The following is a 27,935-nucleotide window of genomic DNA, read 5'->3' on the forward strand; positions in this document are numbered from 1 at the left end:
CCTATGTTGAGTTTGTTTAGGTTTGATATTTGTTGTTTTTTTAAAGAAAATTCTATGAACCAAACTAAAAATGGCTTGCTATTTAAATGAAAATGTATGCACTCATACTTTTACGCCTAGAGAGTATCAGGTAGAACTATTAGACTCAACCACAAAGAGAAATACAATAGTTTGCTCTAGTACAAGTTCTGCAAAAGCTTTTATTTTAGTAAAACTGTTGCAGGAGTTCTCTTGGGAGATTCGTTCAAAACCCCATAAAAAGGCATTACTTATCTTAGATCCAAACAACGTTTTTGTATTGGCTTCTCATTTAAAATTTCTTACAGACTTGAAAGTACTTAGCATCATCAATAATGAAAATTATGACAAAACATCTTTTGATGAACATCATGTTATTGTCACAACTGCAGAAATGTGTAGCAGTGATATGATTCCACTTGACATTTGCAAGTACAATCTTCTAGTCATAGATGACTGCCTTCATGGAGAGAGAGAATACATAATAAAGGATATTATGAAAAAATTTGATATTTTAGGACCAGAGAAAGGCCCTAGAATTCTAGGATTGACAAGTGGTATGCTAGGCCCTGATTTACAGGCAGATAGATTGGAAGCTGAGTTCAGAAGACTTGAGAAACTTCTTAATTCAACAGTAGATACTTCGAGTGAAATTGTTACTCTAATTAGACTATCATGTCAGCCAAAAGAGTTCCTTATTACTTGCCCAAGAAAAGTTCCACTAGCTTTAAATGATGAACTTATAAGTATTATAGAAAACTGCAAATTATTTTTAAAAGAGCACAGATATGATCCTAGTGAAATCTATGCTGATGAATTTTTAGATGAATTTAAAAATATTCAAGATCCAAAAGAGGTCCCCTTACAGTTACTGGATGACTATTTAAACATTTTGGATGATCTGGGACCATGGGGTGCTGATAGAGCCGCAATTAACATTTTATCAAAAATTGAGAAACTAAAAGTAAGTTATTCAAATATAAATTTTTAATAAAATTGTAGAATTCAATTCATTATAGAAAAATGTACATGTATTCAGTTTTAATTTTAGATTCAAAAGTATTTTATTCAATAAACAATTTTAATTTAGAAATACAGGGAAATTTATCTAAAAAATGATTTGATTTTATTCTTTCAGTTCCTTAGTTGTTTGTTGTTACTTATTATTTATACTTTCTGTCAAAAAAAAAAAACAAAAAAATATAATTTAATAATGCTCTACTACTATATTATCTAATTGAACCACCCTACCTGACTAATTATTGTACAATAATTATTTATATAAAAATGTCAACTAAAATCTATGTTCCTGATTTTCTTTTGTAATTTGTTTCTTCTCCCCAGGGAGTCTTACTCTAGTAATAGTAATACTCTATATTACCTATTACCAAAAAAGATAATAATACATATTTTGTATTTTCAAGATAATCATACTACTTTATTTGTACAGAAACCATAATATGATTAATAAGGAATAAGGACATAATCGAATATTTAGTATGAAATGACATTAAGTACCTATCAAAAAAAAGTCCATTCAGGTCAGACAATTCATAGGTAGTTTGGTTTTGTGATGGCAAAAAAACTAGCTATTACTCAAAATATACACTTATATGCATAGTTCTCCAACTAAGTTTTAATAATTTCAGACTAATATTTACTTAGTAGCTCTTCAGTGAGAAACCTTCATACTCTCTTGATAAGAATTACACTCTGCTAGAATTGATATGCTTTTCTCTTAATCTTAATATTGATGGTTTTAGAGCTAATTCTTTACTAAAAGCATAAGAGCCTATTAGTGAAAGAAAGAACTTAGTTGTTATGTACTCAGATTTTTTATAAGCAGTGGAACATTGGGTCATGCCTTATCATAAAAAAAGTAGTTGAGTTTAAGAAATAGTTTAAGTAAATCAAAATTTAATTTTTGCCACATTAAATTTGAGTTGCACAATGTTAATTATGATATATTGTGTGGCTATAGACTCCCTTTTACTGATGTAGGTATACTTATTTTTAGAAGACTTAGATGAGTATTATTCTAATAAGAATAAACTGCAAATAGAACTGATGATTGGTGATATGAACATCAATATTATTAACAGGAAAGTTATGTATGTTAATCTTTATCTCTCACTTTTTTAAATTCTCATGGTTTTATTAGAACTATAAATTTCCCGACAAGAGTAACAACAACCAGCAGCTCATATTTGGATCATATATTTCTCAGAAATAAATTAAAAACAACATCTTTGGAAAATTCCTCTTTTATTTGGCAAAGTGACATCACAGATCCAATAATGATTAATGTTTCCTGTAAAGATGGTAAAAGTAACACAAAAGCAAATTCCTAAAAACAACATATCTTTTAATCCTGACATATTTGAAAACCTAATAAAAACTGAGAAATGGGAAGGGATTTTAAAATTGAATGACCCTGATGCGACACCACTAAATTTTGCAGATAAAATTAGTAACTTTGTTGAAAACTAATAAAAAAAGAACATCTTATTATGCAGATCACAAGAAACTTATTACCAACGGTCTTATATTAACAATTAAACGTCGCATTAAAATAAAAAAAAACTTCTTGATCAATAATAGTGTAATAGAGAAAAAGGCCTAAAGTACAGGAATTTTCTTAACAAAACAATTAATAAGCATAAATTAAACCTACAAAATCCAAAGTAAATGCTAACCAACACGAGTTTTTAAAAATCTATAGAATCATATCCAATGCAGTTAATGAGAAGGATACGCATATCAGAGATTACATTCGAATACTGTAACAAATTCTTTCTTACTATCGGTAAAAAATGGCTAATAAGATTGTAGTTCCAAATAACCTATTTAAAATAAAGTATTAAACTTTGAGTTCCATGTTTCTAAAACCAGTCAATAAAATTAAAAAACAATTGTTCAGCTAGATTTCATGGAATAAAAAGTTCATCATCATTCATCTCCTAATTTATATTATTAATTTAGTGTATATGTATATATTAATAAAACTAGTCAAGTTCCACAATGTTAAAAACATCAATAGTAACTCCTGTATATAAAGAAGAAGACAAAACAAAAATAACAAATTATTGACCTATAAGCGTCATTAAAAACTTTGATAAAATATTTGAAAAATGTTTTAAAAAATGAATTTTAAATTATTTATTAGTTAATAGTACTCTGTCAGATAATCAATTCAGCTTTTGTAACAGTTTAAGTACATCCGATGCTACAGTTAAAATAACAAGTACAATCACAACACATTGATAAAGGCAAAAAATGTTCAGCCACTTCTCTAGATTTAGGGAAGGCTTTTGATTCCGTGCCCAATGACTCGCTTTTAGATGTTTTAAACATCTATGGGGTACGTGGCACTGTATGGGAATTATTCAGAAGCTATCTGACTGATAGGAAACAAGTAACTAAAGTTGGTGGTACTTATAGTGAATCATCAGAACTACTTATCAGCATACCTGAAGGTACTGTTTTAGGACCCCTACTTTTTTAACTTTTAATAAATTGTACAATGATTGAAGGAGGTACGGTGGTTTCCTATGCTGATGACACATGGTATTTATGGGTGATACTTTGGAGGAAGGTAGAGAAAAAACTGCTGTAGGCCTTGCCAAGAAAAAAAGTGGTTTGATACTTTTAAACTAACGTTAAGTATTGACGAAACCAATTATATTGCTTTTTCTTTGACAAGCAAACCTAATTTTAATTGCATTAAAGTCACTGAAGAATTATTGATAGAAATCCTAAGTGAAAACAACATATTAGTAGATAAACAAAAAACATTAGAAAGTTAAATCAAAACTTTTGCATAATTAGAGAAATTTTAAATAAACATTTATTAATATATATTCAAAATCTTTATTAATCTAAAAACAATGTTGCACTACATTTCAGAAAAAAATACAATAATAAATCCTTGAGCTTGTGTGGATTTTTCTTAAATATTATAATCTTTAGTTATAAAAGATTAAAATTTAAAGATTTAAATAGAGTTATTATACTATGAACTAAATTGGGAATGAAAGAAAAGAAAAAAAAATACTACAGAAAAGAAAGTTCTGAAAATATAAACCAAAGATAAACTAAATTAATTTAAAGGTAAAAAATAATAATTTATGACTAATATCCAACATAAATTCACCACATCATAACATTGGGAGAACTCAAAATATGTGTTGGTCATAAATCTAAAGCCCATGTAGAATCCTTGATTAGATATGCAGTGATAATATGGCAAGCATGTAAGAGAATACACTTAAACCATTAAAAATTATACAAAATTATATTTTAAACATAATACTTAGAAAATATAAACAAAAACCTACATGTCCTACCTGTAAGATCGTTGTATGTTTGTTTTTTCATGTATCAAAAAACCTTGTTAAGAAACTATTTTGATCATTCATATTCAACTAGGACTAGTATAGATCGAAACTTAAGAGTACCAAATAGTATGATAAATTTAAATCTCAATTGACTACCTTAGTCCTAAGATCTATAATATTTTACCTGATGCCATAAAAAAAAATAATAAAAAAGCCTTTATTCATAATTGTAAGAGATATATTAGTAGGAACTTGGAATTTTTTTTAATAATATTTTGAATCAATTTATTTGCTTAATAATTAATTAATTACTTTTTTTGCAGTAATCTTAATTATCTAGTCGTTAGATTTTTGTATTCATTTGTGGACATTTCTCATTTGGCCCATACAGAAATTTAGTTTTCTAGGTGCCAAACAAGAAAACATTGGTGAACATTCTAAACTGATTAATTAGTTTATTGTATGCTTATAACACAAATTTAGTAATATATTGAGTCTATTAGCTTTTGTGATAGTGTTTTTAAACTCCTTATCTATGAGGTAAATCCCAGTTTGTTGATATTAATTTAAGTGTGTGTAGTGCATTAAGTTTGTGTAGAGACATTGATCCTTTAACTTTTCTATACTAACTATAATTGAAATTTCTCTCATTGCTGCAAAATGTAAAACCATCATAATGAAATCAATTTTAATTATAACCATGTGCAGTCATGTCCTTAGCTTTAAAATAATTTTTAATTTTTATTTTCTTTAAATTATGTAATAATCTTTTCGATGCATCTGAGCTGCTAAATGGATTAAATGAATATGTGTTGTTCGTCTCATGCAAAGTAGAAAACACCTTGGATCTGGAAAATATAAACAATTTGTAATGATGATTGTCAATAAAATGAAAATTCCAACAATTATATTCATCCCTTTAATGGCTCTTATTCTTTGTTGTTCCAAATATTTACCAAAAATCTTTTTTCTACTTTTTGTTTTTAACTCAATTGGTTATGTGTTGTTGAAGTTACTTTTTTTTATTCAATTATCTAATTTTCTTGTCCAAAAATCTCATCCATTATTCTCTAAGAGACCAACATACAAAATTCATATCATTATTACACGTCTCACAACATGTAATTTGTTTTATGTAAGTTTTTAGTTTTGATTAAGTATTATTTTTATTTTAGGCCTGATGATGCTCTAACTAAAGCGAAACACGTGTAGCCCGTTTAATTACATGTTGTGAGACCGTGACTTTGTGTTTTTCGTTAATTTTCTTGTGTTGCTCTGCTATCCGTCGCCCTTTCAGCAGACCTCAAAATTAGCCCCTCAGTGCAGAATTTCCCAGCATACAAAACAGTGCATTTATTCCAATATATATATTGCAAATAATATATATATTATTGCAATATATATATTTTTTAATTTTTAGATCAAAACTCCCTATGAAAGGCACTATCTTCTTCTATGTGTTATATCAACGGCCCTAGTGCATACGCGAGCTATTTGCAATTTCGAGTTTGAAAATTACAAAAATGAAATTGAGAGGATCCAGAAGTACTCTACATCCAAGGTGCTAAAATTCATTCACATGTTAAGGCAGTTTAAACCGGCTGGGCCCAAACCTATATTTACAGAAGAAACTAACCTCACTGAAAGTGAACCTTTAATAGGACCTCCAAAGAAAACTAAAGGAAAACCAAAGAGACTAAATCAAAGGGTGCAGATGGATGATATGCTGTGTGCCTTGATTTTTGTACAAAATAGGTTTAAGGCTAAGGCATTATTTGCTTTACTCTGTGTAAGTATTTGTCACTTACCAATTTTACCACTTATTTGAGGACACACAAGCATGTAACTATTTTGTATTAATTGTAGATTTTATTATGGTTATTTTAAATAATCAATATATATAGCGATTTTTTTCCTGTTTTAGATTTTATCTCAGGAAGATGATGACTTTTGGTGGATATCAGCCCTCTTCTCTGTTGAGAAAGTCGCAGACATAGCAAAGGAGCCGAGGGAAGCGGAACACGAACACAAAATGCAAGAGGAGGTTTTAAGAAAATTTAGATGTCATGAATGTAATATATTGGTATCTACATCCGTCTTGGAACAAGGATGCGATTTACCGAAGTGTAACTTGGTTGTTAGATTTGATTTGCCTACAACTTTTCATAGTTATATACAAAGCAAAGCTAGAGCTCGAGCTTCTGAAGCCTACTTCATCCTTCTTGCCAATGAAGAAGAGACTGATGACTTCATTTCAAATTTGGCTCAATTTAATGAGGTAAATGTGTAAATTTAAATAGAGTGACGTCTCTACTTTGCGAAAAAGGTGTACTTTGGCATTCTTGTATTTTGGAACTAGGAATATTCAAAGAGCTTAGGGTCTCTTCTGCCTTTCGACTAACTTTTAAATCGTGGAGAAAATGAGCTATAATAAAACTATTAATTATTGCCATAGTGTGCCACGGGAATGAAGATTCCAAGTTACTTCGATGAATCGGTTATATTGTATGGATCAACCAGAAAAGAGCTTTGCTTTATGCACCTACAAAAAATATTCCAGATATTAGTAAGTCACATTTAGATGGTTCCTTTTCTGTTGGTTTTTCTTTTACAATTTATGAACGTATTTTCGAAATTATTTTGATAGGGTTTTAATTTTATTGCTCAATATGCTCCTGCGGTGCATCAAAAAGATATATACCATCGACATATTGTCTCACACTTAAGATGGGACTCAAGACTTTTATAACCGAGGATCAAGTACTAAGAGATTGATTGACATACCATACCATTAATCTTACCAATATATACCATACCAATAGTCTTTGCCTATAGGTGGAAAGGCAGATTGGGAATCTCTTTTTATTCAAAACATAGCTAAAAACAAATAATTTTTATGATTTTCTGCAAGTTTTTTTCTTTTTAGATTGAAAATACATTATTAAGAAGATGTCAAAGCTTGGAGCCAAGCAAGTCTGAAGAAATATTAGCTGATAGTTACTCAGCTTGTTGTGCTCCTTATCAACCATTAGAGGATTCCGCCAATGTTTCGCTTTTTAATGCTATTGCTTTGATAAATAGATACTGTGCCAAACTTCCTAGTGATAGCTTTACCAGGTAGGTACCATGTTCTCAAAAGCTGAGCTATTATGGGGAACTATAACTTCTGTTCTATTAATCATATAAAAAAATTTGTAAAATAAGAACAAAGATAGTATATCTTGAATAAAACATTATTTTATTTGCAAATAGATGATGTTTTTATTTTTAGGCTAACGCCAATTTGGCGGGAGGAACATAACCCAGAAGGCTGGGTCTGTTATATTCGACTTCCAATTAATAGTCCTGTAAAGGTAGAAGTTAGTAGTCCTCCAATGATAAATTCGTTATTGTCAAGGCGAGCAGCAGCATTTTTGCTTTGTCAGTATTTGCATAAAGTAGGAGAGCTAGATGATCAACTACAGCCAATCAGTAAGGAAAACTTTACACCAGCAGATGAAGATGGTATTTGCCTAATGTCTGAGGAACAGTGTGATGAAAACAGTGAAATTAGACCAGGTATATCATCCTCCTGTTTACATCAGATTTTGAATTAGTATTTTTTAAAGATATTAATGTCAAATAACAAGTTTATTTATTTACTTATGTTTAATAACGGTATTAACCAATTTACAAAAGAAGAAACTAATATTTAAATAGCACAATTACAAAGTAAAAACAAAGCATTGATGTAGCAAAATGAAACCTGAAATATGCCTGAGAGAACTTTTAAATGTACAATTGGAAACATGTAGGTAGGTCCAATCTATACAAATGAAAAGAACGATGCATTCTGGTAATTGGACTATATTGGCCGTAAGTATTTCTATAGAAATCAACATAAAAAAGATGCTTAAGTCTTGAATTTAAGCCTTCTCAATAAAAAATAACAATCAATAGTTCTATTCAGTAATTTAAAAATAGAACATAAATCAGTCTTTAGTCGCCTTAACTCGAGCGTATCCATCGATAACATAGTTAAAATTGATTTATAGTCAGTATGTCCATTAATTTTAGGAACTTTAAGTTTAAAGGAACAATTTGAGATCTATAATAGGGTCGCCACTAAATCTAGGTATAAAACCTAAACTTCTATATGCACTTTATATAGATTTTTTTAACATGTGGTACAAACGATAATTTGGTATCCAAAATAATGTGAAGATCTTTTACCTCCGTTACTCGTTTTAACACAGTAGAACCAATAATTAAATAAAATTGGATTGCGTGATCTAGAAAAAGAAATTGAATTACGTGTTAATACATTTAATTCAAAATCATTTAGATTACACCATTTACTAAAACTAGACAAGTCCTTCTGCAATAACTGACATTGACAAATGGATATAATAGCTAAAAACAATTTTAGATCATCAGCAAATAACAAAAAACTACAATCCTTTATGAATACTGGAATATTATTAATAAACAGGTTAAGGACATAAAAATCCCTCAGGAAAACTAGGGCACACGGCAAAAGACTTGAACAAGAAAATTCTTGAGTTTTACATACTGAAATCTCCCAAGCAAATAACTCTCCAAGCCAAGAAATTATATTTAAGCCAAAACCCAAACGTGCAAACTTCGCAAGCATAAGAGCATCATTCACTCTATCCAATGCTTTCGAGAAGTCTGCATACACTGCGTCAACTTGTAAACCCTTTTCAAAAGCACCCAAGAGACGGTTCTCATAAGAACTAATGTTTGTAACAGTAGAGCTGCCCGCTTCAAAAGCGTGTTGATAGTCAATAATTTGACTTTTACATTGCCAAGTTAGTTCCATTGTCATGATTTTCTTTAAGAGTTTGGGTAGAGTTGTCTGTATACTGACTCCTTGGTAATTGGTGACATCACTAACATCACCAGCCTTAAATATGGGTATCATATACGACCTCTTCCAAAAGGTAGGAAAAACACCCATATTTAATGACATATTAAACAAATTAAACGCTGGTTTAGCTAGAGACCAAACGCACTCTTAAAGTAGCAATCAGGACAAATAATGTGAGGTGTTGCACATTAAATTAAGGATTTCACTGAACACATCCACTAGTCAGATATTAATTGAGTTTATATTAAATTGCTCTTTAAGATTGACATAGTAATCAGGAATTCAATATGATATATTGCTTTAAATAATTTGTTATGATATATTGCTTATATATTGATATTTTACATTTGAATTTAATATATCAGCGTAGACATCAGCCGGATATTTGGCAAACAGTTTATTACTTTCCTCTTCACTTGTTTTAATACCAAAGAATATGTGTTGTGGAATGGTATTACTCTTTCTAACATAACTAACATGCTTCCAGACACCTGGGGATGACCAGTAAATTATCTTCGGTAAATCTGATGTGTTCCCTGTAACATCGCTCATTCAACACCTTGCACCACTCTCTAAAGTCAAAAGATGTAACATATTCACCATAATTTTTAGATTTACTAAGTTCTTTGTGGGTAATTTTATTACAAAGTTCTTTAATTCTTGATAAACCGTAAAGAAAACCTGCCATTCTAAAACGTTTTCATGGGTACATAAGAGTTAATTTAAAGCCATACACAAAATTTCATAAAACTCATTAATTGCAACGTCGATATGCAATAATAATAAAAGACAAATCAATTGGGGCAAAAAATTATTCAACGATAAATAGTCAATAATTTTAAAATCAAGATTCTGACTTTTCATTTTCTTTATATGGTACAGTAAGAACACTAACATAACGAAGGTGTCGAGAGCCAATTACCGGCAACAAATTATTATCTAAAACACCAGGTAAGTTTTTATATTCGAAAAGCAAATATCAAGGTGCGCCATGGATTTCGGAAAAAATTTGAAAATAATCCAATATATTAATATCAATATAAGTAATTAAAAACATTCCCAAGCAATGACGCAGTAGCGATATTAGAACACCCATCCGAATATTCAGTTTGTAGGTTATGACCATCATTAAGCCATGTACAATCAAGTAAGTTAAAATCAGCGGCTATTGCAAAAAAAATAATTCAAATAAGTCTGAGAAATCTCTAAGGGCGAAGACAGACACAGCGGTTTTCGCCGAGACGGCGGCCGAGTCGTTCGCCGAATAGACAATATTCATCCATACTTTTAATACTCTTAAGACACACACTACGGTTTATGTCGACACGTCAATTGAAGTCTACTCGGCGCTTCGTTAAATTGTTGTGCCGAGGCGATGTTTGCTTAGAGAGTCGGCTTATTATTACTTTGTTTTAAAGCTGAAAAGACAGACACAGTTGTGCAAATTGATTTCGGAAATTGAAAAGCGTCCCGCATTATGGGACATGACGAAATCTGTATATAGTGATAGAATAAAACGGAAAGAAAACTGGAAAGACATTACAAATATTTTTGCTGGTGAACATGCAACTGTAGAAGAAAAGAAAGAAATTGGTAAGAGTTTGTTTATTATTTTATTCAAGTGTACATTTAAGGTAAATATACATTTTCAATTATTTTTTTCTGTAAAATAACGACAAAAATTATCTCTAAAAGATACTGCTCTAAAATTTCCTCTATGGTTTGAATCTGGCTGTACAAAATGCAATAAGTTACCCGCAGGCATAATATCGATTTCATCTACATTAAACTGGTCACGTGTTCCATCCCGTGTTCTTACAAAGTTATGCAAAATACAACAAGCCTCAATTATTGTTTCGGCTAAGTCAATATCAACATCTAAAGCCCGGTGAAATATTCTCCATTTGTTGGCCAATATTCCAAACGTACACTCAATGTATCTTCTAGCCTTGGATAGTTTCATATTGTTTACTTTTTTATTATCAGTAAGTTGCTTTCCTTCAAAAGATCGAAGTAAATTTTCCAATAAAGGAAATGCCTCATCGCCCACTATCACATAGGGAAACGTTTCATTGGAGTCTAAAAGACAGCGTAGCGAAGGAATTGCCAAAGAGTTTTCACATAATCTATCAAAAAGTGTGGAATTTTTGAATATTCCTGAATCACTGGATTTTCCGTACGATCCGACATCTATGTAAGTGAAGCAGTAATTAGCATCGCACATTGCAAACAAAACAGTGGAAAAATATTTTTTGTAATTATAGTGCATAGAACCACTATTTAGTGATTGGTTTAGCCTTATATGTTTACCATCTATGGCACCGATGCAGTTCGGGAATTTCGCATTTTTTTCAAATCCTCTTGAAATCTCCAATCATTTTTCTGTAGATAATTTTGGTATGGATTTTTCAACTAAACAGACCCAAATTGCTACACAAATCTCTTTGACAATGGCGCTGGCAGTAGACCTTCCAACTCGGAAATTATAATGCACTTCTTTTAAGGAACATCCAGTTGCTAGATACCTGAAATAAAAATTATGAATGAATTTATTGAAAATGCCGGAAAAAGTAGAGATATGTATGTAGTAAATATATTTTTATTTTTATGTTTTTTTTTTATTTGCAGGAGAGTTACTATATAAAAAATGGAAGAATATACGTGATCGGTTTGCAAGAGAAATTCAAAGCCAAAAAAGGAAAATCCGGAGACGGAGACCGAAAGAAAGCGCCATATGTCTATTCACAACAACTAGTGTTCCTTAAAGAACCAAGACCTACTTCTTCGTCTTCTTCGATCACAGCAACTGCAAAATGTGTTTCAGGACGACCGATTGTAAGTAAAAAAAGATCACAATCCGCCCTTGAAGGTAAAATGTTTAGTTCATTGGAGAGCTATGAAAAGAGGGTCAAAATGGAATCTTTTTGCTTTCTTTGGTACCTAGTCTCGCATCTCTGCCAAAGATGGTGAATACAAAGTGTAGGATAGAGCTTATGCAAGTAATAAGCAAATATGAATCGTACGCTTCGCAGCAACCACAGCAACAACAACCAGTCTATTTCTCGCAACAAGCTCAACAACACTCTGTTCTCAGTCGTACTTCACAACACATACAGGAACAACCTACTTATTCATATGCACTTCAACAAAACTCTTTCAGTAACAATCAGTTCCAAGCTGACTACCAAGAACAATCTAGTTCCTGTGCCAACTCCTTCTCCAGCTGGCTCTGTCCAATCGTACCTAAGTAATTTCAGCCCAGAACAGGATTAGCGTTTTCTAATATAATCAAGATTTAGTATTTGTAGAAAAGTTTCTGAATAAAATTACTATTAGTACATCTACATCTAATAATTACTTACCTGAGAGTAATAAGCAGTTTTTCTTCTGCGGGAATACATGTTCTCATGCAGGTGTTTGTTTTAGTTACATTTGGCTTAATAGTACTACATAATTGAAAAATTTGTCTTCATCTTGCCTTCGAAAAATAAATTGTAAAAAATGCCTTTTCTTTCCTTTTCGCTAACAATCAGATGTACCCACATTGTCCTTCTTCTCCTTTTTTCTCTCTTTCTTTTCAAGAGTAAATAAAACAATGAGATGAAAATGGTAAAATCTTCCATTTTGCAATAATCAACAACTCACGTAAATTTGAATCATATTATGACTGGACAGCGTCCTGGTTCAAACAGTGCCGCTGTATGTATTTTGAATAGTCGGCACGCCGTCTCGGCGAAAACCTCTGTGTCTGTCTTCGCCCTAACAATGAATTATAATAAGCTGCAAACTGCACCACATCAGATTTGAGGGGCAAATAAACTACCCCAAAAATAATAACTTATAATTTAACTAATTGATACAAAGATCTACTTAACAGATGAACAAGGTACGTTAACCAAATTAGGATTTCCTTTTTTTTGTTATAGCAAGTAGAACACCACACCATCTTTCTTTACACTTGCTAGGGCATTTTATCTGAAAACTTTAAAGTCCGAGAAACCCGACTCAGAACTTCAAGTATCCAAAAACAACCATGTGTCTGAAAGCGAAATCACATCATACACACAAGACGCAACAGAACCCCTTAAATGATTCAATTTATTTCTTATACCTCCTGCATTAAAATAGAACATAAGTATAAAAATTATTTTTTTTTAAAGACGATCAAATCTTTTTAATATTGAAGGCACTCTATTTGTAAGCTTCAACATTACATCCTCACCAATTTCCCTCCTATTGACCAATTCTATGTAAAGTTTCCTAATTTCTTCCCTCTGCAACTTAGTGAGATCCGCTTTAATTACTATATTAGTCCCAGCCAACTTTCACTTTTCCCTTAAGCATTTGTGAAGTGTCGGGACTATCGAAGCATACTTTTAAAGACCTGTCAGGAGTACCACGTCGGCCAACTCTAAACACTCTAAAAGAATTAACATTCGGAACTCCAATTTTTTCTTCTTATTTAACATCCTTATTTAACAAAACATCACCACCTCTTTGTCATGATTGATTCTAGTCTTTAGATTCTGGTTTTTTAATTTAATACTATTGAGACGATTTTTAAAATAGGAAAATGATCTGTAATTTCGGTTATTAAAATATAAGAAGTGAGTCGAAAGTTATGACTGAATCTTCGGGGAAAAATACAAAAAGGTGATCAATACAAGATTCACATTCCATTGATATTCTTGTAAAAAAAATTCTGACATATCAGATGAAGGTGATCTATATATCGCAAATATTTGATAATTTGTTTCATTATACTTAAAAAGTTTACTTCATTGTACCATATATTTTTAATACTTTTAACATTTATACCACTTCTGACCAAAACAAGGACTCCACCGTTCTGATTATAATGTCCATTTGAATAAAAAACATTATAACTATTAAGTTAAATTGCCAGCACAGTTTTGATCTTCAAAAATTCCAATAATTTAGAAAGCCTTCTAGACCCGGCTTTCTTGCACGACTTACAGTTTCATTCATTGCTACTTTTCTTTTTGAAAGGAGCATACAACTTCTTCAAATTCCGACTTGGACTGGAGTGCATCCCCTGTGAACCCAAAAACGGCAAAGATAGCATTCTACAGCAACCGTACTAGATCTTATGGGCTTGTCACAAGAGCCACACGTTGACATAGTATCATATGAAAGATCTTTTTTAGCAGTTCACTTTTAAGACATCTAAACATGAACTTCCACACTTCGCCTGCTTGTTGGTCCCGATAGGCTACCAACCCATCACCACGGGCATGGCGCAGTAATAACGATCAGCATAAATCACGAACTTAATAAATATACCTGGACTGCTAATGCATATGGCCGCACCATACCCAAAAATGACCTCTGCGTGGTGGCCGCCATTTTTCTAGTGGTCGTGTCTTTTTGATGTTGGTCACTCTGAACATTTTCAGTTTAAAAAATATATAAAATAACGGTAATGAAGATGATAATGTTATTGACATTGAAACTTTGTCTCATTTTAGGTGAGGATTACTTTCTTTCATAAATTTTAACGAAATTCTTAAAGAAGTACAATAAAAATACTCAGATCTAATAACGCAACTATCTTATCTATTCTTAACTAAATGCACAGAACACAAATATATAGACTAAATGTAACTTTTTATTTTGTTTTTTTTTAAACATAACCTCCCAAAAACTTCAACTGTTTTATTTCCCTACAATTGGCACACCTAAAATTTGTCAGATGTGCCAATTGTAGGTAGTCATTTACTTTTCATTGAATTGTCAGTCCAGGTATATTTATTAAGTTCGTGGCATAAATCTACAAAAACCCGGTAACACTAACGCCTTCGATGATTTTGGCAACCACAACACTGTCAAGTTTCTAGGGCTATAAAAGGATCAGTGTGGCAGAATACTCACGAGTTCAGATGTTTCTGAACTCGTAATGTTTCCTTTATATTTCCTCTTTTTTTCCTTTAATTTTATGGTTGCCCTTTTTTCTGCTTCCCATCTTACGGATTATCCCAACAAACTTATCGTTTTATTATTTAATTCTCCGTGCTAACTTTGTCTCTTTGTTTTTAATTATCTTTTATATCTGGTATAGTAGTAATTATTTGTAAGCTTTTAATTATCGTTAGGTTTTTTCAATTTCGATTTTTTGTTGGTGTACCAGCACTCCTAGAACCATTTTTCGCTACGGTTAAAAATGCGTTATCGGTTGTAGATTATTAACAGTTACTTGATTCAAAGATATTTTAGGTACAACAAAAAGAAGACAATATTACTACAAGAAAATTGCTGATGCGTTGCTGAATTGTCATCCAAAACCTGAAAAACCAGCCTACTTTTATAAAATAGTGATGACCTTAACTTGTCCCTTGCCTGAAGAGCAAAATACGCGCGGACGCAAAATTTATCCTCCTGAAGAATCTGTACAAGGGTTTGGAATTTTGACTGATAGAGAAGTTCCAAAAGTAAGAAATTAAATAATATTACTATTAATTTAAATATATGTATTGGGTGACTACGTGTAAAATTTTGATATTTCCGGTGATAATTAATGGACGATAAATTAGCTAATTTGTTTAATAGAGTGTTTTCCTTAATCAATTAATTTAAAATATGCAGTTACACAGAACCTCTTATTCCTAGTAACTTGCGAGTGTAAATTCTCGAATTTTGGTATGGAATCTTTCGTGGTATTCACCTATTGTATTGTTTCATCATGTATCATTTTAAGTTTTAGTGCTAAACCACACCTACATAATAATTTTTAAGTTATAATTCAATCCAATCATTATAATTAATTTCATAAATACTTGACTGTTTGACTAAAAAGTTTTTTGGGTTTCAGATAAGCCCATTTCCCATATTCACGAGATCAGGAGAAGTGAGTGTGGAGCTTAAACTTTGTTCCAAAGAGATCATGATAAATGAAAATCAAACTCACAAAATTCAAGAGTTTGTCAATTATACTTTCACTAGTGTTTTAAGGCTTCAAAAGTATTTAATGCTATTTGAACCCAACTTATCCCTAATGAATTATCTTATTGTACCTACCATTGACGGTATGTTTAATTTTTTTCATTAAAACATTAATCCCACATTAACGTAATGTACTATTTGTAGAAGAAGATACAGTTAAAGTTGACTGGAAATTTATTGACATAATATACGAAAACCTAAATTTTGTTCCTCACATGATACCAGATGAGGATCGTAAAGGCTACAAGTTTAACATTGATGAATACAAAGATGCAGTAGTAATGCCGTGGTATAGAAACCAAGATCAGCCCCAATATTTTTACGTCGCTGAGATCTGTTCGTTTTTGAATCCCAAGTCGTCGTTTCCAGGTTCAGAATATGCAACTTTTGAAGAATATTATTTTAGAAAATATGGTATCCAAATTCAAAACCTTGATCAGTATTTATTAGATGTTGATCATACTTCTGCTAGATTGAACTTTCTGACACCAAGATACGTAAATAGGAAAGGCGTGGCATTGCCTACTAGTAGTGAAGAAACCAAAAGGGCAAAGAGAGAAAACCTTGAACAAAAACAAATTTTGGTGCCTGAACTATGTGCGATACATCCGTTCCCCGCTTCACTTTGGAGAAAAGCAGTGGCGTTGCCATGCATTCTTTATCGGGTAAATGCTTTGCTACTTGCTGATCAAATAAGAAGGATTGTCGCTAATGATATAGGCCTAGGAAAGACTCAACTTGATAAAGGTAAAAATTTTTTTTGTTCTTTTAGACTTTTTTTTTAAATTTATCATTCAAGATCCGCCTGATAATAACAAAGTTTATAATTTTATTAGGCAATACCAGCTTAAAATTCTTTTAACAGATGCTGAAGCCATACTCAGTTCGCAAAATTATGAATTTTCACTAGTTTGTTATTATAACACTTTAAAATATATAAGTTATTTGTTTATATAATTTTTCTTTTTTGTACACATGTACAGAGCGTTTCTAAATTAATGTGAAATATATTACGGGGTAATTTTTTAGAGTAAATTAGTGTCTACTACTTAATTGTTTTTTTTTATTAGTTTTTTTTATATTTGATATTTCCACTCAGACATATGTATACTTTACCATTTCATTTACTTAATAGATGTCAATGTTTGAATCAGCTTGTTTACACATATTAAAGAAAAAAACAAAATTTACAATATGCCTTATATACTTAGAACATTGAATACACTAGAATAAACATTGGCTGCTTTGGATTGAGCGCAACATCTACAGAGGGGCAGAGGGGATATCTTGTTGGTAAACATGCTTATTATTTCATGTTGCCAGTGATTACTAAATTTTAACAGAAGAAAGAATTAATATAATATATAGAGAAAAAAGTAATATAATAAATTAACACAAAATGCCGCAAAAAATAATGTGTGCAAAAACGAAGGTACTGTCCGGACAATATCCAGCGACCAAAATCGAACATCAAACATGTTTATAGTCCGCGCCCACCGTTATTTAATCAATATAATGCCCGTATCTCCTAGAATTCCAAAGAAGTAATTTTTTATCTAGATATTAATAATGGATAACTAAGTCGGTTTATAGTGCTTATAAACCTCGACAAACTATGGTTTTTTTTTTGTGAAAATTAATTAAAAAATGTTAACTTCCAACAGATTTGAATTAAACCTTTTTCTATAATATATAAAAGATATTCTATAATAATAATTGTCTATAATATAATAAATATCAAAACGGATTTGAGATTATTGCGCCTGATAACCTCTACAAACGAAAGTTTTTTGGTTAAAAATTATTGAGTTGTTGGATGTTATAAACGGCTATAACTGCTAAAGGCTATGGATAAAATTTTTATGTTGTCTTTTATATTTACATTTCAGGCTTAGACAAAAAAGTCAAAAGATATTACCTTTTTATATCTGTTAACCACTTTCTCAAATTACAATTGTCCCAAACGTTTTTTTTTTGAACTATCATATTCCCGAACAACATTTCACTGTTATTCCGAACGGAATGTTTCCTGAAGCACCATTTTCCGGAAAAGAATGTCATCCGAACTTTTAAATTACTCGGGAGGTCAATAGAATACAATAGGCCTGTTTCTTTAAATAAAAATACTAGGATGGAAGTCCCTGAATATCAACCCAACCAAACCCAACCATGAATAAATTTTATTACTGTCTAAAATACTATTAATAGACAAAAATAAGTGTTCGGGAGAAATAATATTCGGTAAAATGTTTACTAGAAGAGGTATTCAAGAAAAGAATTGTTGGGGAAAAGGGATTCGGGAAAATGGTCCTTCGGGAATACAGGCGGGAATGGTTTTTGCCCAATCAATTTAGAATCTGCTGTTTAGTTTAGAGCCCTTAGGCAATTTTCTTTAGGTATGAACAAAATTAATTCCTGATAAATTGGTTAAAAAACTCGGCTTTGGCATACAGCGGTTGCATAACCTTGTATTAAACCTATCTGTTTTATCATGTTTTAAACTCTGTACAGCTTGTGTGTTTTATTTTCTACTTGGCATTTAAAAATATAATTTCGTATTTAGATTTTAGATGGCCAGCATTGAATTTTGGATGGAATTTAGCAGACGTTTTGAGAAAGTCTAAGGAAGAAGAAATGCGTAAACAGGAGGAGTTAAGGATATTGCAAGAAAGGGCAGAGGAGAGACTTGAATCTTTAAAAATTACTGAATTGAGACCAGATGATGACGATGATCATGACAGTAAGGTTGATGAGGAGAGTGATTCTGACAGTGACAACCGTTTAGAAATTGGAACCTGGTCAAATGAAATGGCCGAAGGAGGGAATGGTCCGAATACATTAGTCAGATATGGGTCTCCAACAAGCTGTTATCCCAATGGTGTTTGGTATGATGACTTATCTGATATTTCAGATTTTAATTCTGAGTCAGAATCGGAAGATTCTGGATATGAATGGGGCGGCCTCAGGATAGAATTTACAGGTGAGCATCAGGCAGAAGCGTTAGATGATGAAAATACTGAAGATGAATCATTCAAACTGATTGAAGACGTACATGCGTGGCAGCCTAATGATGATTGCACAGAAACTGAAGAGCTTCGAAAAGCGTTTCATGAAGCATGTGCAAGAAATACAGAACATATTCTTACTAGCGGCATTTTGGTGAAAGATGATCAAATATTTCAGAAAAAAAGTTCAGAAGTTACAAACGAAATAGGTGTCACAGGACTTGATCTGGACAGTTTTGATACCAGTCAATTATTTATTAAATCAGCTACCTTAGATCGAGTTGCTGATGTCCCAGTTGGACATTTTATTAACGAGTATGAGATTAGCGATGAAGACTTAAACTTTAGCTTTGATCTACAACCAGATTTAACTAGTCATCCTGGACCTAGCCCTAATGTTTTGTTGCAAGCCTTGACTATGTCCAATGCTAATGATGGCATAAATTTAGAACGTTTAGAAACTATAGGCGATTCATTTTTAAAATATGCAATTACGAATTATCTATACTGTAAGTATGATAATGTCCATGAGGGTAAATTAAGCCATTTGCGGTCAAAGCAAGTCAGTAACTACAACCTTTATAGACTTGGAAATAAGAAAGGTATAGGCGAATTTATGATAGCAACAAAGTTTGATCCACATGATAATTGGCTTCCACCATGTTTTTGCGTTCCAAAACAGTTGGAAGATGCCTTAATCGATGCTCAATTTCCAGCTAATTGCTGGACTGTTGCTGATATGGCTGCTACCAGGAACATGACTATTGATGAAATTTGTTCCATGGTTAGAAAGCGTGGTGGAAATAGCTTAACCAACGTTATTCCTTATAATTTAGTTACTCAACATAGCATTCCTGATAAAAGTATAGCTGATTGTGTAGAAGCTTTAATTGGATCATATCTTATTGACTGTGGTCCTAGAGGAGCATTGCTTTTTATGGCCTGGTTAGGTATTACAGTATTACCTAAAAAGGAAGATGGGACTTATGGAGAAGTAAGTTTATTGAATGTTAGTATTATTTTTGAATTATAATGAAATTTTACCTTTTCAGATCCAAGTACCCAAATCTCCTCTGTTACGTCTTATTCCCAATGCTGATCAAGAGCTTGAAAGACTATTAGATGGATATGATAAATTTGAAAGACTGATAGGTTATAAGTTTAGGGATCGGTCTTATCTCCTTCAAGCAATGACTCATGCATCTTATAGCCCTAATCGACTTACAGACTGCTATCAAAGATTGGAATTTTTGGGTGACGCGGTCCTAGATTATCTTATAACTAGACATTTATATCAAGATCCGAGAATGCATTCTCCAGGCTCATTAACTGATTTACGTTCAGCTTTAGTCAACAATACCATTTTTGCTTCGCTAGCTGTAAGACACGATTTTCACAAGTATTTTAGGCACCTTTCACCAGGACTGAACGAAGTAGTTGAAAGGTTTATAAGGTTACAAGAAGAAGGCGGTCACTCCATTTTAGATGAACTCTATTTGGTTCCTGAAACAGAATGCGAAGAGGTAAAACAAATAGTTGTTGTTATTTGCTATTATTAGAAATATATTAATTTTTCTTATTTTTGAAAATTGTCCAGGCCCATTTAGAGTAAAATATTTTAGCCTCCGATGGCATAGCAAAAATTTTAAGCCAATATATCAAAAACCAGTAATAGTTTTAGCATTTCTTTTTGCTTTGTTATTTAAAGACAAAGAGTAAAATAATATCTAGAAGAATAGTATCTATTGCTCCCTGAGCCCGTTTTTCTCTTTTAGTATCATACTTCTTACGTTTCTTAATATTTAAAAAAAAGGAAACCCAAGAATTATTACTCATATTATATCTCCATTTATGCGTGGAAATTTAACTATTTTTTTATAAAGGCAAATTCGTGAATTACCAGAACAATAAACACGATTGTTTTTTCGTGGGATCGCAGAAAGGTGTAACATCACATCCGCTAATACGTAATTTAACCAAAACTAGAAGCTTCTAGATAAAAAATATCGAAATATACGAAAATGTTCAGAAAACTGGTGTACCAGTGGTAGGAACTAAATAAATACCGTCATAGTAAGTCATAGAGTAATTTATATTAGACAAAAACCAAGTTAAAAGATTATCTTTTAAAATTATTTTAAGTAATTGGAAAAAATTGATAATAAATTGTATGGTAACAGCTTTTATTTTGCACTAAAACTGTTTGGCCTATGACTATAATTTCTGAGCATCCCTCCCCTCCTCGTAAGAAGAGTCATGGGAAAGTGATAACTTTTAGTATGTTTAACCTCTAACCAAAGTTCCAGAGAAAAAATGTTTGTTTTTTCATTTTCCATCTACAATAATTATTATATGTTTGGCCTAGAATAACAGATAATATATGTACATATAATCGGTTTAAAACGTGCGTCGACGTTGTCCAAGATCTAGACTCCATTTCCTTCTATCCTCCCATTTACCATCATCTAAGTTTGTTACACTCATTGATTGCTTGGTGAACTCTTTCCAGGTTCTTTTTAGGCGCCTTGTTTTTTGGATGGTATGGTATCCAATTCATTATTTGTTTAAGAACTCTGTTCATACGTTGTACATGTCCATACCAGATAAGTTGCTTCTTTTTGATGTCAGTTATAATTGTGTCCTGAAGTCCTGTTTGTTTTCGGATATTGTCATTTCTAACTCTCTCGCCTCTTGTTATTCTGACTAATCACTGAGAACAGTGCATTCATTTTGGTTGCTTCTACTATTCTTTTATGTTTGGCCCTCATTTTCCAAGTTTCTGATCCGTATAATAAACTACTTTTAATTAGAGTGTTATATACACGGTGGCGCACCGAAAACTTTCCACCCCGAATCTCTCCGAGATTTTGTAAAAAAATAAAAAACGCTCGCACCTCGATGTTCTATTTTAGGGGGACAAAATAATTTCGTATTTAAAAACCTCTACGCGATGGTGACAGCTACCCTTAAAATTTTAAATAGGAATTGGGGTTGAGTGATACTTCATTTTAAAAGTCTTCATGTGGTTTATAATGGCGAAGTTTTAACTTGTTGCTTTCAGTTTCTGTGATATCACAGCTTGTCAATATTTTTAAAAAGGAATGTTGTTTTTATTTATCAATTTATTATTTGTAAGAGTAAGCTGTTTAGCGAGCTCACTCAAAAGACCTTTTAAATAAATTATTAGTTCAACATTTTTAAAAGAGCTAGACTACTGCAAAAAGTATAGAAAACTGACCTTATTTTTAAATTATTAAATATGAAAATGTCAAATATTTTCTAATCCTGATTTTTTTTTATGAGTTTAAAAATAGTGATTCTAATGGCTAAATAAAAAGAGTTTCGGATACTTAAATTAAATGACCATTAAAACTGTTCTAGTATTTATATTTAATTTATTTCTAATCAATTAAATGTTGAAAATGCCCTCCTTCAACTTTCATACAAAAGTAGAGACACGATTCGAAATGCTCGGGCACATTATGTAAGACATCAAGTAAAGTTTGTTGACACTCGTGCACTATTCGTTGTCGCAAATCTTTCAAAGAATTGGGCTGTATAGCATAAATTTAGCATAAATTTTAAATGATCCCACAAAAAAATTAAGAGGTGACAAATCAGGAGATTTGGAAGGCCATTCAGTTGGATTTCCCCGTCCAATTCATTTTCGTTTAAAATTTTTATCTAAAAATTGCCGTACAGCATGTAATGCGGTGTGGCTCTGTAATTAAATTTTCTGGCCAATGGCGCTCATCTTCCAAAATGGCAGTAACTAAAGCTGGCTCAATAGTAGTTTCCAGTAACTCAAGGTACATTTCCCCGGTTAAATTTCTAGGTAAAAAATATGGCATAATAATGTGGTTGCCGAAAATTCCAGCCCATACATTTAATTTTTCGGGATATTGAATATGTACTTTCCTAAATAATCTAGGGTTGAAATCCGACCAATATCTGCAATTATGTCTGTTCGCAGTACCATTAAGGAAAAAGCTGCATTCATCAGAAAAACAAACAAAAAAATTCTGGGTTGACAATGATATTTTGACTCATAGTTTTGCAAAACTGTGAACGGCGGTCATTATCATCCTCGTTAAGTTCCTGTACTTGTTTAATTTGGGATGAAACCTATGTTTTTTTTTTAAATCCTGTGAACACTGCTACGTGATACAAAACTGATATTTCACTCACTTTTCTTGTACTGAGTGTGGGATTGATTGTCATATAACCCAAAACTGCAACTTTTACAGCTTCATTTAGGACTGGATTTATTACATTTGTGGGTTTGTTTGAAACTGATCCTGTTTCACGAAATTTTGCCTCTAAGTTTATGACGTATGTATGTGATAAGTGTGCATCTGGATATAATTCATTGTAGGACAATGCAGTTGCTCTAGCACAATCGTTAGTTCTAAAGGAAATTGAAATAATTTCAACTCTCTCTTGAAGCGTATAAGTCATTACAAATGAAATATTTGGCATAACGAAAATATGGCAAAACTTAAAATTCCCATACAGTCAATTTAACCAATACCAAAAGTAGACTAATAACTAGAAATATTTTGTAGAGCATGATAACATTCCAATATAAGCTAGTATTATAATAATATTTGATATTTGTTTGGGTATCAAGGCCAGTAAGCATAAATGTATGAGTATTGAGTACATTAAATAAAAATTGACAAATTTGTTTAACATTGGATTTCTTATAACAAATCAGAAGGGCTTTAAAAGGGCTTTTTTATAAAAAAAATCAGGATTTACTTCATTAAGTAACACAGATAACAGAATGAAATAATAAGAATTTAAATCGGAAGAATGTGTTCATATTTTCTTAAGTTTAAAGTAGCTTTTTAAAGATTTTGACATGTTGTCATATTAAAGAGGATGAAAATAGCAACTTAAAACTTAGGTATTATAATCAGGATAAAATTACCTTTAAAATAAGGTATTACTCGATCCCTATTTCCATTTAAAATTTTAAGGCTAAATGTCACCCCCGTGTAGGGGTTGAGGGTAAAGGTTTATAAATACGAGATTATTTGGCCCCCTAAAAACAAAAATCGACGGATGCGAGCGCTTTTTGATTTTTTACGAAATCTCGAAGAAATTCGGAGTGGCACGTTTTCGGTGCGCCACCATATATATTGTATTTCCTACGCTTCGTTATATTTCTACTCTAAAGAATTCCGCTCTGGTAGTTAATTGCTTTCGGTGCCTGTATCACTTTCGTTCTTATTTGATCGTCGTCTGAACCCGTTTTATCCAATGTAGCCACTAGGTTTTTATATTTTTCACAGGCTTCTGTTTCTTGTAGGTTTTCTAACTCTATAATAATCTTTCTTTGCTTATGCATAAGCCTATTTTTTTCCAATATTAATAGTTAGTCCCCAATATTTGTAGGTTTCTTTTAGTTTCCGTACCATATATTTCTATTCTAGGTCTTCTTTATCCTCTGCTATCAACTGCCTGGTCTTCTGCGAACTGTAGACTAGATCAGTTAGAGGTATTCATATTCCTTAATATTTTTGTTTTGATTTTAGAAAGGCCTCTTTAACATACATGCAAAAAGTGTTGGCCATATACAGTATCCCTGACGAAGCCCCTTTGTCACGTAGAAGTGTTTAGATAGTATATTTGCCATTTTTATTCTCGAGGTGGAATTTTGATAAACGTTTTTTATAGCATTTATAGGAGTTTGATTACTGGAAATGCATTGAAATACCTCCCATAGCTTAGTAGTGGGTATATTATAATAGGCTTTTGAGAGACCAATGAATAAACTAGGTGTTTCTTAGTTAACTGCATGACTTTTTCTCTATTATCTGCTTTATACAGAATACTTTGGCCGTACATGATCTTCCGGTTCTAAATCCATTGTTGTTTTTCTTCTATAAATTCTATTTCTATTCAATCTCTCAATATCTTTCCGTACAATCTGGTTATTGTACTGGTAACTGATATCCCCCTATAATGATGATAGTTGGCTTTATTGGCTCTTTTTTAGATGGAGGATATGTATACCACTTTCCTAGGAACTAGGAAAACTATATTGGCTAGGAACTTCTTGTCCATTCAGACATTTGTTAAAAAATTGTGTTAAAGATGTTATAATGTTCTTTGTTAGTTTGTTAAAAGCTAACATTCAGTAGCAGTAGAATAACATTCTTAGTTTTATTATCGATTAATGGCTAAAGATTTAATGGACACAACTATCACAAACCTTCAAACAGGGAAGAACTCCTTGGGATAAATATTGACATTTAAGCCAACTTTCTGGAATTTTTGAAATTTCCGTTAAAATAAAATTATCATCTGGGATTTTTCTTCCTTATTGTTGTTTTAAGGGCTTTTATCATCTTTTACTAGAGGTATAACATTAGTTTTTTAATATTCAGTATAGGATAGTACTTTTGAAGTTGAACAGCAAACACCATATTATTACAACAAAAACATCTCAATTTTTAGGTCGAAGATGTAGAGGTTCCAAAAGCTTTAGGAGACGTGTTTGAATCAGTAGCAGGTGCAATATTTCTTGATTCTGGTATGTCTTTGGATTCAGTATGGAAAGTATATTACCGTATAATGAAGGCTGAAATAGAACAGTTTTCAAATAGGGTACCTAAATCTCCAATAAGAGAGCTTCTTGAACTTGAACCAGAGACTGCAAAGTTTGGTAGACCAGAAAAGCTAGCTGATGGCAGAAGGGTGAGAGTAACGGTAGAAGTTTTTGGTAAAGGGATATTTAAGGGCATTGGCCGAAACTATAGGATTGCAAAATGTACAGCTGCTAAATGCGCATTAAAACATTTAAAAAAACGAGGCCTTCTACGGCAACCAAGAACTGAGCTTTAAGGTAAATATTTAGATTTAAAGTAGGGTAACAAATTGATTTGATATTCAAAGTTTTTTTTGCTTTTTTTATCAACTGTATATTTTGGGTTCTGAAAATCTTTAGGTCCATCTTTAAAGAATTTTTCTTACTAAAATACTTATAATTAGCCTTAAGAGTTACACCGTTAAATGTTTTTTTAGAACATTCTTTGTACTATGAGTAATAATTGTTGATATAAAACGCACAATTTTAGTACAACTAATGCTAGAAGAAAAAATGCATTTTAAATAATTAAAATGTGTATACTCTATTTCAGAAGTGTGTAGAGCAATAAAACCTCATTAGGTATGCAAAAGTGGTACCTGGTGATCCACCAATATTTTATGCCACTACCTTAGTTGGGTATTGGTTTCAATGTAAAATTCTTTCTTTTCGTTGATTGCAGGTAGTGCCACCCGGTTTTGGGTCAATTTATGAGTTTTGCCCATTGTTACCCACTGATAAACATTGAAAACGGTTCGCCAAAGGCGTGCAACTGGGACTTGTTTTTTACCTTATAATTAATGTACTTAAATGCTATTTTATTTTAGAAAGTTACTTTTGTTTAAATGGAATAATATATTTTTTTCACAAATTTATTGAACATAATATGTAGAGTAAAACAGTTGAAAATGTCACTTTTGGATCTGGCACTTTTTGAACAGTGTATAACAATTTTAAATTATAATAGATTGTAGTCTTCTTCGTCATCTGACGAACTGTCATCACCTCTTGACATTATAATTAAAGGATCGACTGTCTGATCGATGAGGTTGTCAAGATCCCACATTTTGTCCTCTTGCTTAATTACATGCTGGACTGCTTTTCGCCAATTCTCTGGTGTCGCTTCCGTAATGGCTTGATCAAACAGTAGCTTAACATCTTTCATTTTAAAAGTCGTGTTTTGTCTTGCTACAAATCCTTTTACCTGCGCCCATATCAGTTCTATAGGATTTAGTTCGCAATGATATGGCGGTAAGCGCAGTACAGTTATATTATATTTTTCGGCTATATCTTCCACGGCGTATTTCATGAAACGAGTTTTGTGTAAGTTTGCTGTTGCCAGCAGTTCTTTTTTTATCAAATTTGCTTCAAACGCAATACCTTTTGCAGTCAGCCAATCGATAATTTCTTGCTTTCTCCAACTTGAAGTTGGCGTCTTCTCTATTCGCCGTGAATGATAGCTTGCGTTATCCATAACCACCATCGAATTAGCCGGAAGAAATTTTATCATTTCACCAAAATAGTCCTCGAAAACGTCTGAGTTCATGTCTTCATGGTAATCTCCTGTGCGAGTCGACTCAAAGGTTAGCAGACCTTCTTTTAAAAATCCCTCTTCGCTTCCAATATGTGTGATTATAAGTCTTTTTCCTTTTCCCGAAGGTACTTTAATACCCGTAGACAGGCCTTCTATGAAAGCTTGGCGAGCACTGGTTATATTTTTGTCTTGCCACATTTTTTAGACTATATAACCTTCGTTAATCCACGTCTCATCAAGATAAAAAACTTTCTTTTGCTCCCTGCGGTACTGCTTGATACTTCTCAAGTATTGTAGTCTCCAACAAACAATTTCGTCGCTCTCCAGTAAAAGTGCTTTGCGGTTATGCTTTTCCCAGGCAAAATTCATATTTTTTAAAGTTTTCCATAAAAATTTTCTACTTATCAACGGAATACTGTCATCTCGGCCAAGCTCCATTAAAATTTTGTCTAGGGTGGGTATTTCCTTTTTAAAATAAAAAGAGTGAACTTTTCTTCGAATTATACATTTAGCATTTTCATCAAGGACTTTTGTAGGTCGTCCTGGCTTTTGCTTGGGAGATTCCACTTGACCTGCTACTTTTCTTTCCCGCAACAATTTGAAAATGGTGGACTTT

At 32.0% G+C, this 27,935-nt stretch overlaps 1 protein-coding gene across 2 annotated transcripts; it reads left to right on the forward strand.

Moving 5' to 3' along the window:
* On the forward strand, positions 1 to 27,765 carry LOC126748986 (endoribonuclease Dcr-1). Of its 2 annotated transcripts, XM_050458555.1 has the most exons (12): positions 1 to 982; positions 5,776 to 6,144; positions 6,280 to 6,633; positions 7,282 to 7,472; positions 7,627 to 7,913; positions 15,460 to 15,674; positions 16,055 to 16,268; positions 16,330 to 16,932; positions 18,749 to 20,184; positions 20,243 to 20,713; positions 25,656 to 25,731; positions 25,805 to 25,966. In XM_050458555.1, the coding sequence occupies exons 1-12, from the start codon at positions 71 to 73 to the stop codon at positions 25,822 to 25,824; spliced, it is 5,148 nt and encodes a 1,715-aa protein (XP_050314512.1). In that variant the 5' UTR covers positions 1 to 70; the 3' UTR covers positions 25,825 to 25,966. The 2 variants fall into 2 exon arrangements, with proteins under 2 accessions (XP_050314512.1, XP_050314511.1); XM_050458554.1 differs by having other exon boundaries at positions 25,656 to 27,765.
* Positions 27,766 to 27,935: the final 170 nt, after the last annotated feature.

This window comes from Anthonomus grandis, chromosome 22 (assembly GCF_022605725.1).
Source record: "Anthonomus grandis grandis chromosome 22, icAntGran1.3, whole genome shotgun sequence".
Lineage (NCBI taxonomy): Eukaryota > Metazoa > Arthropoda > Insecta > Coleoptera > Curculionidae > Anthonomus > Anthonomus grandis.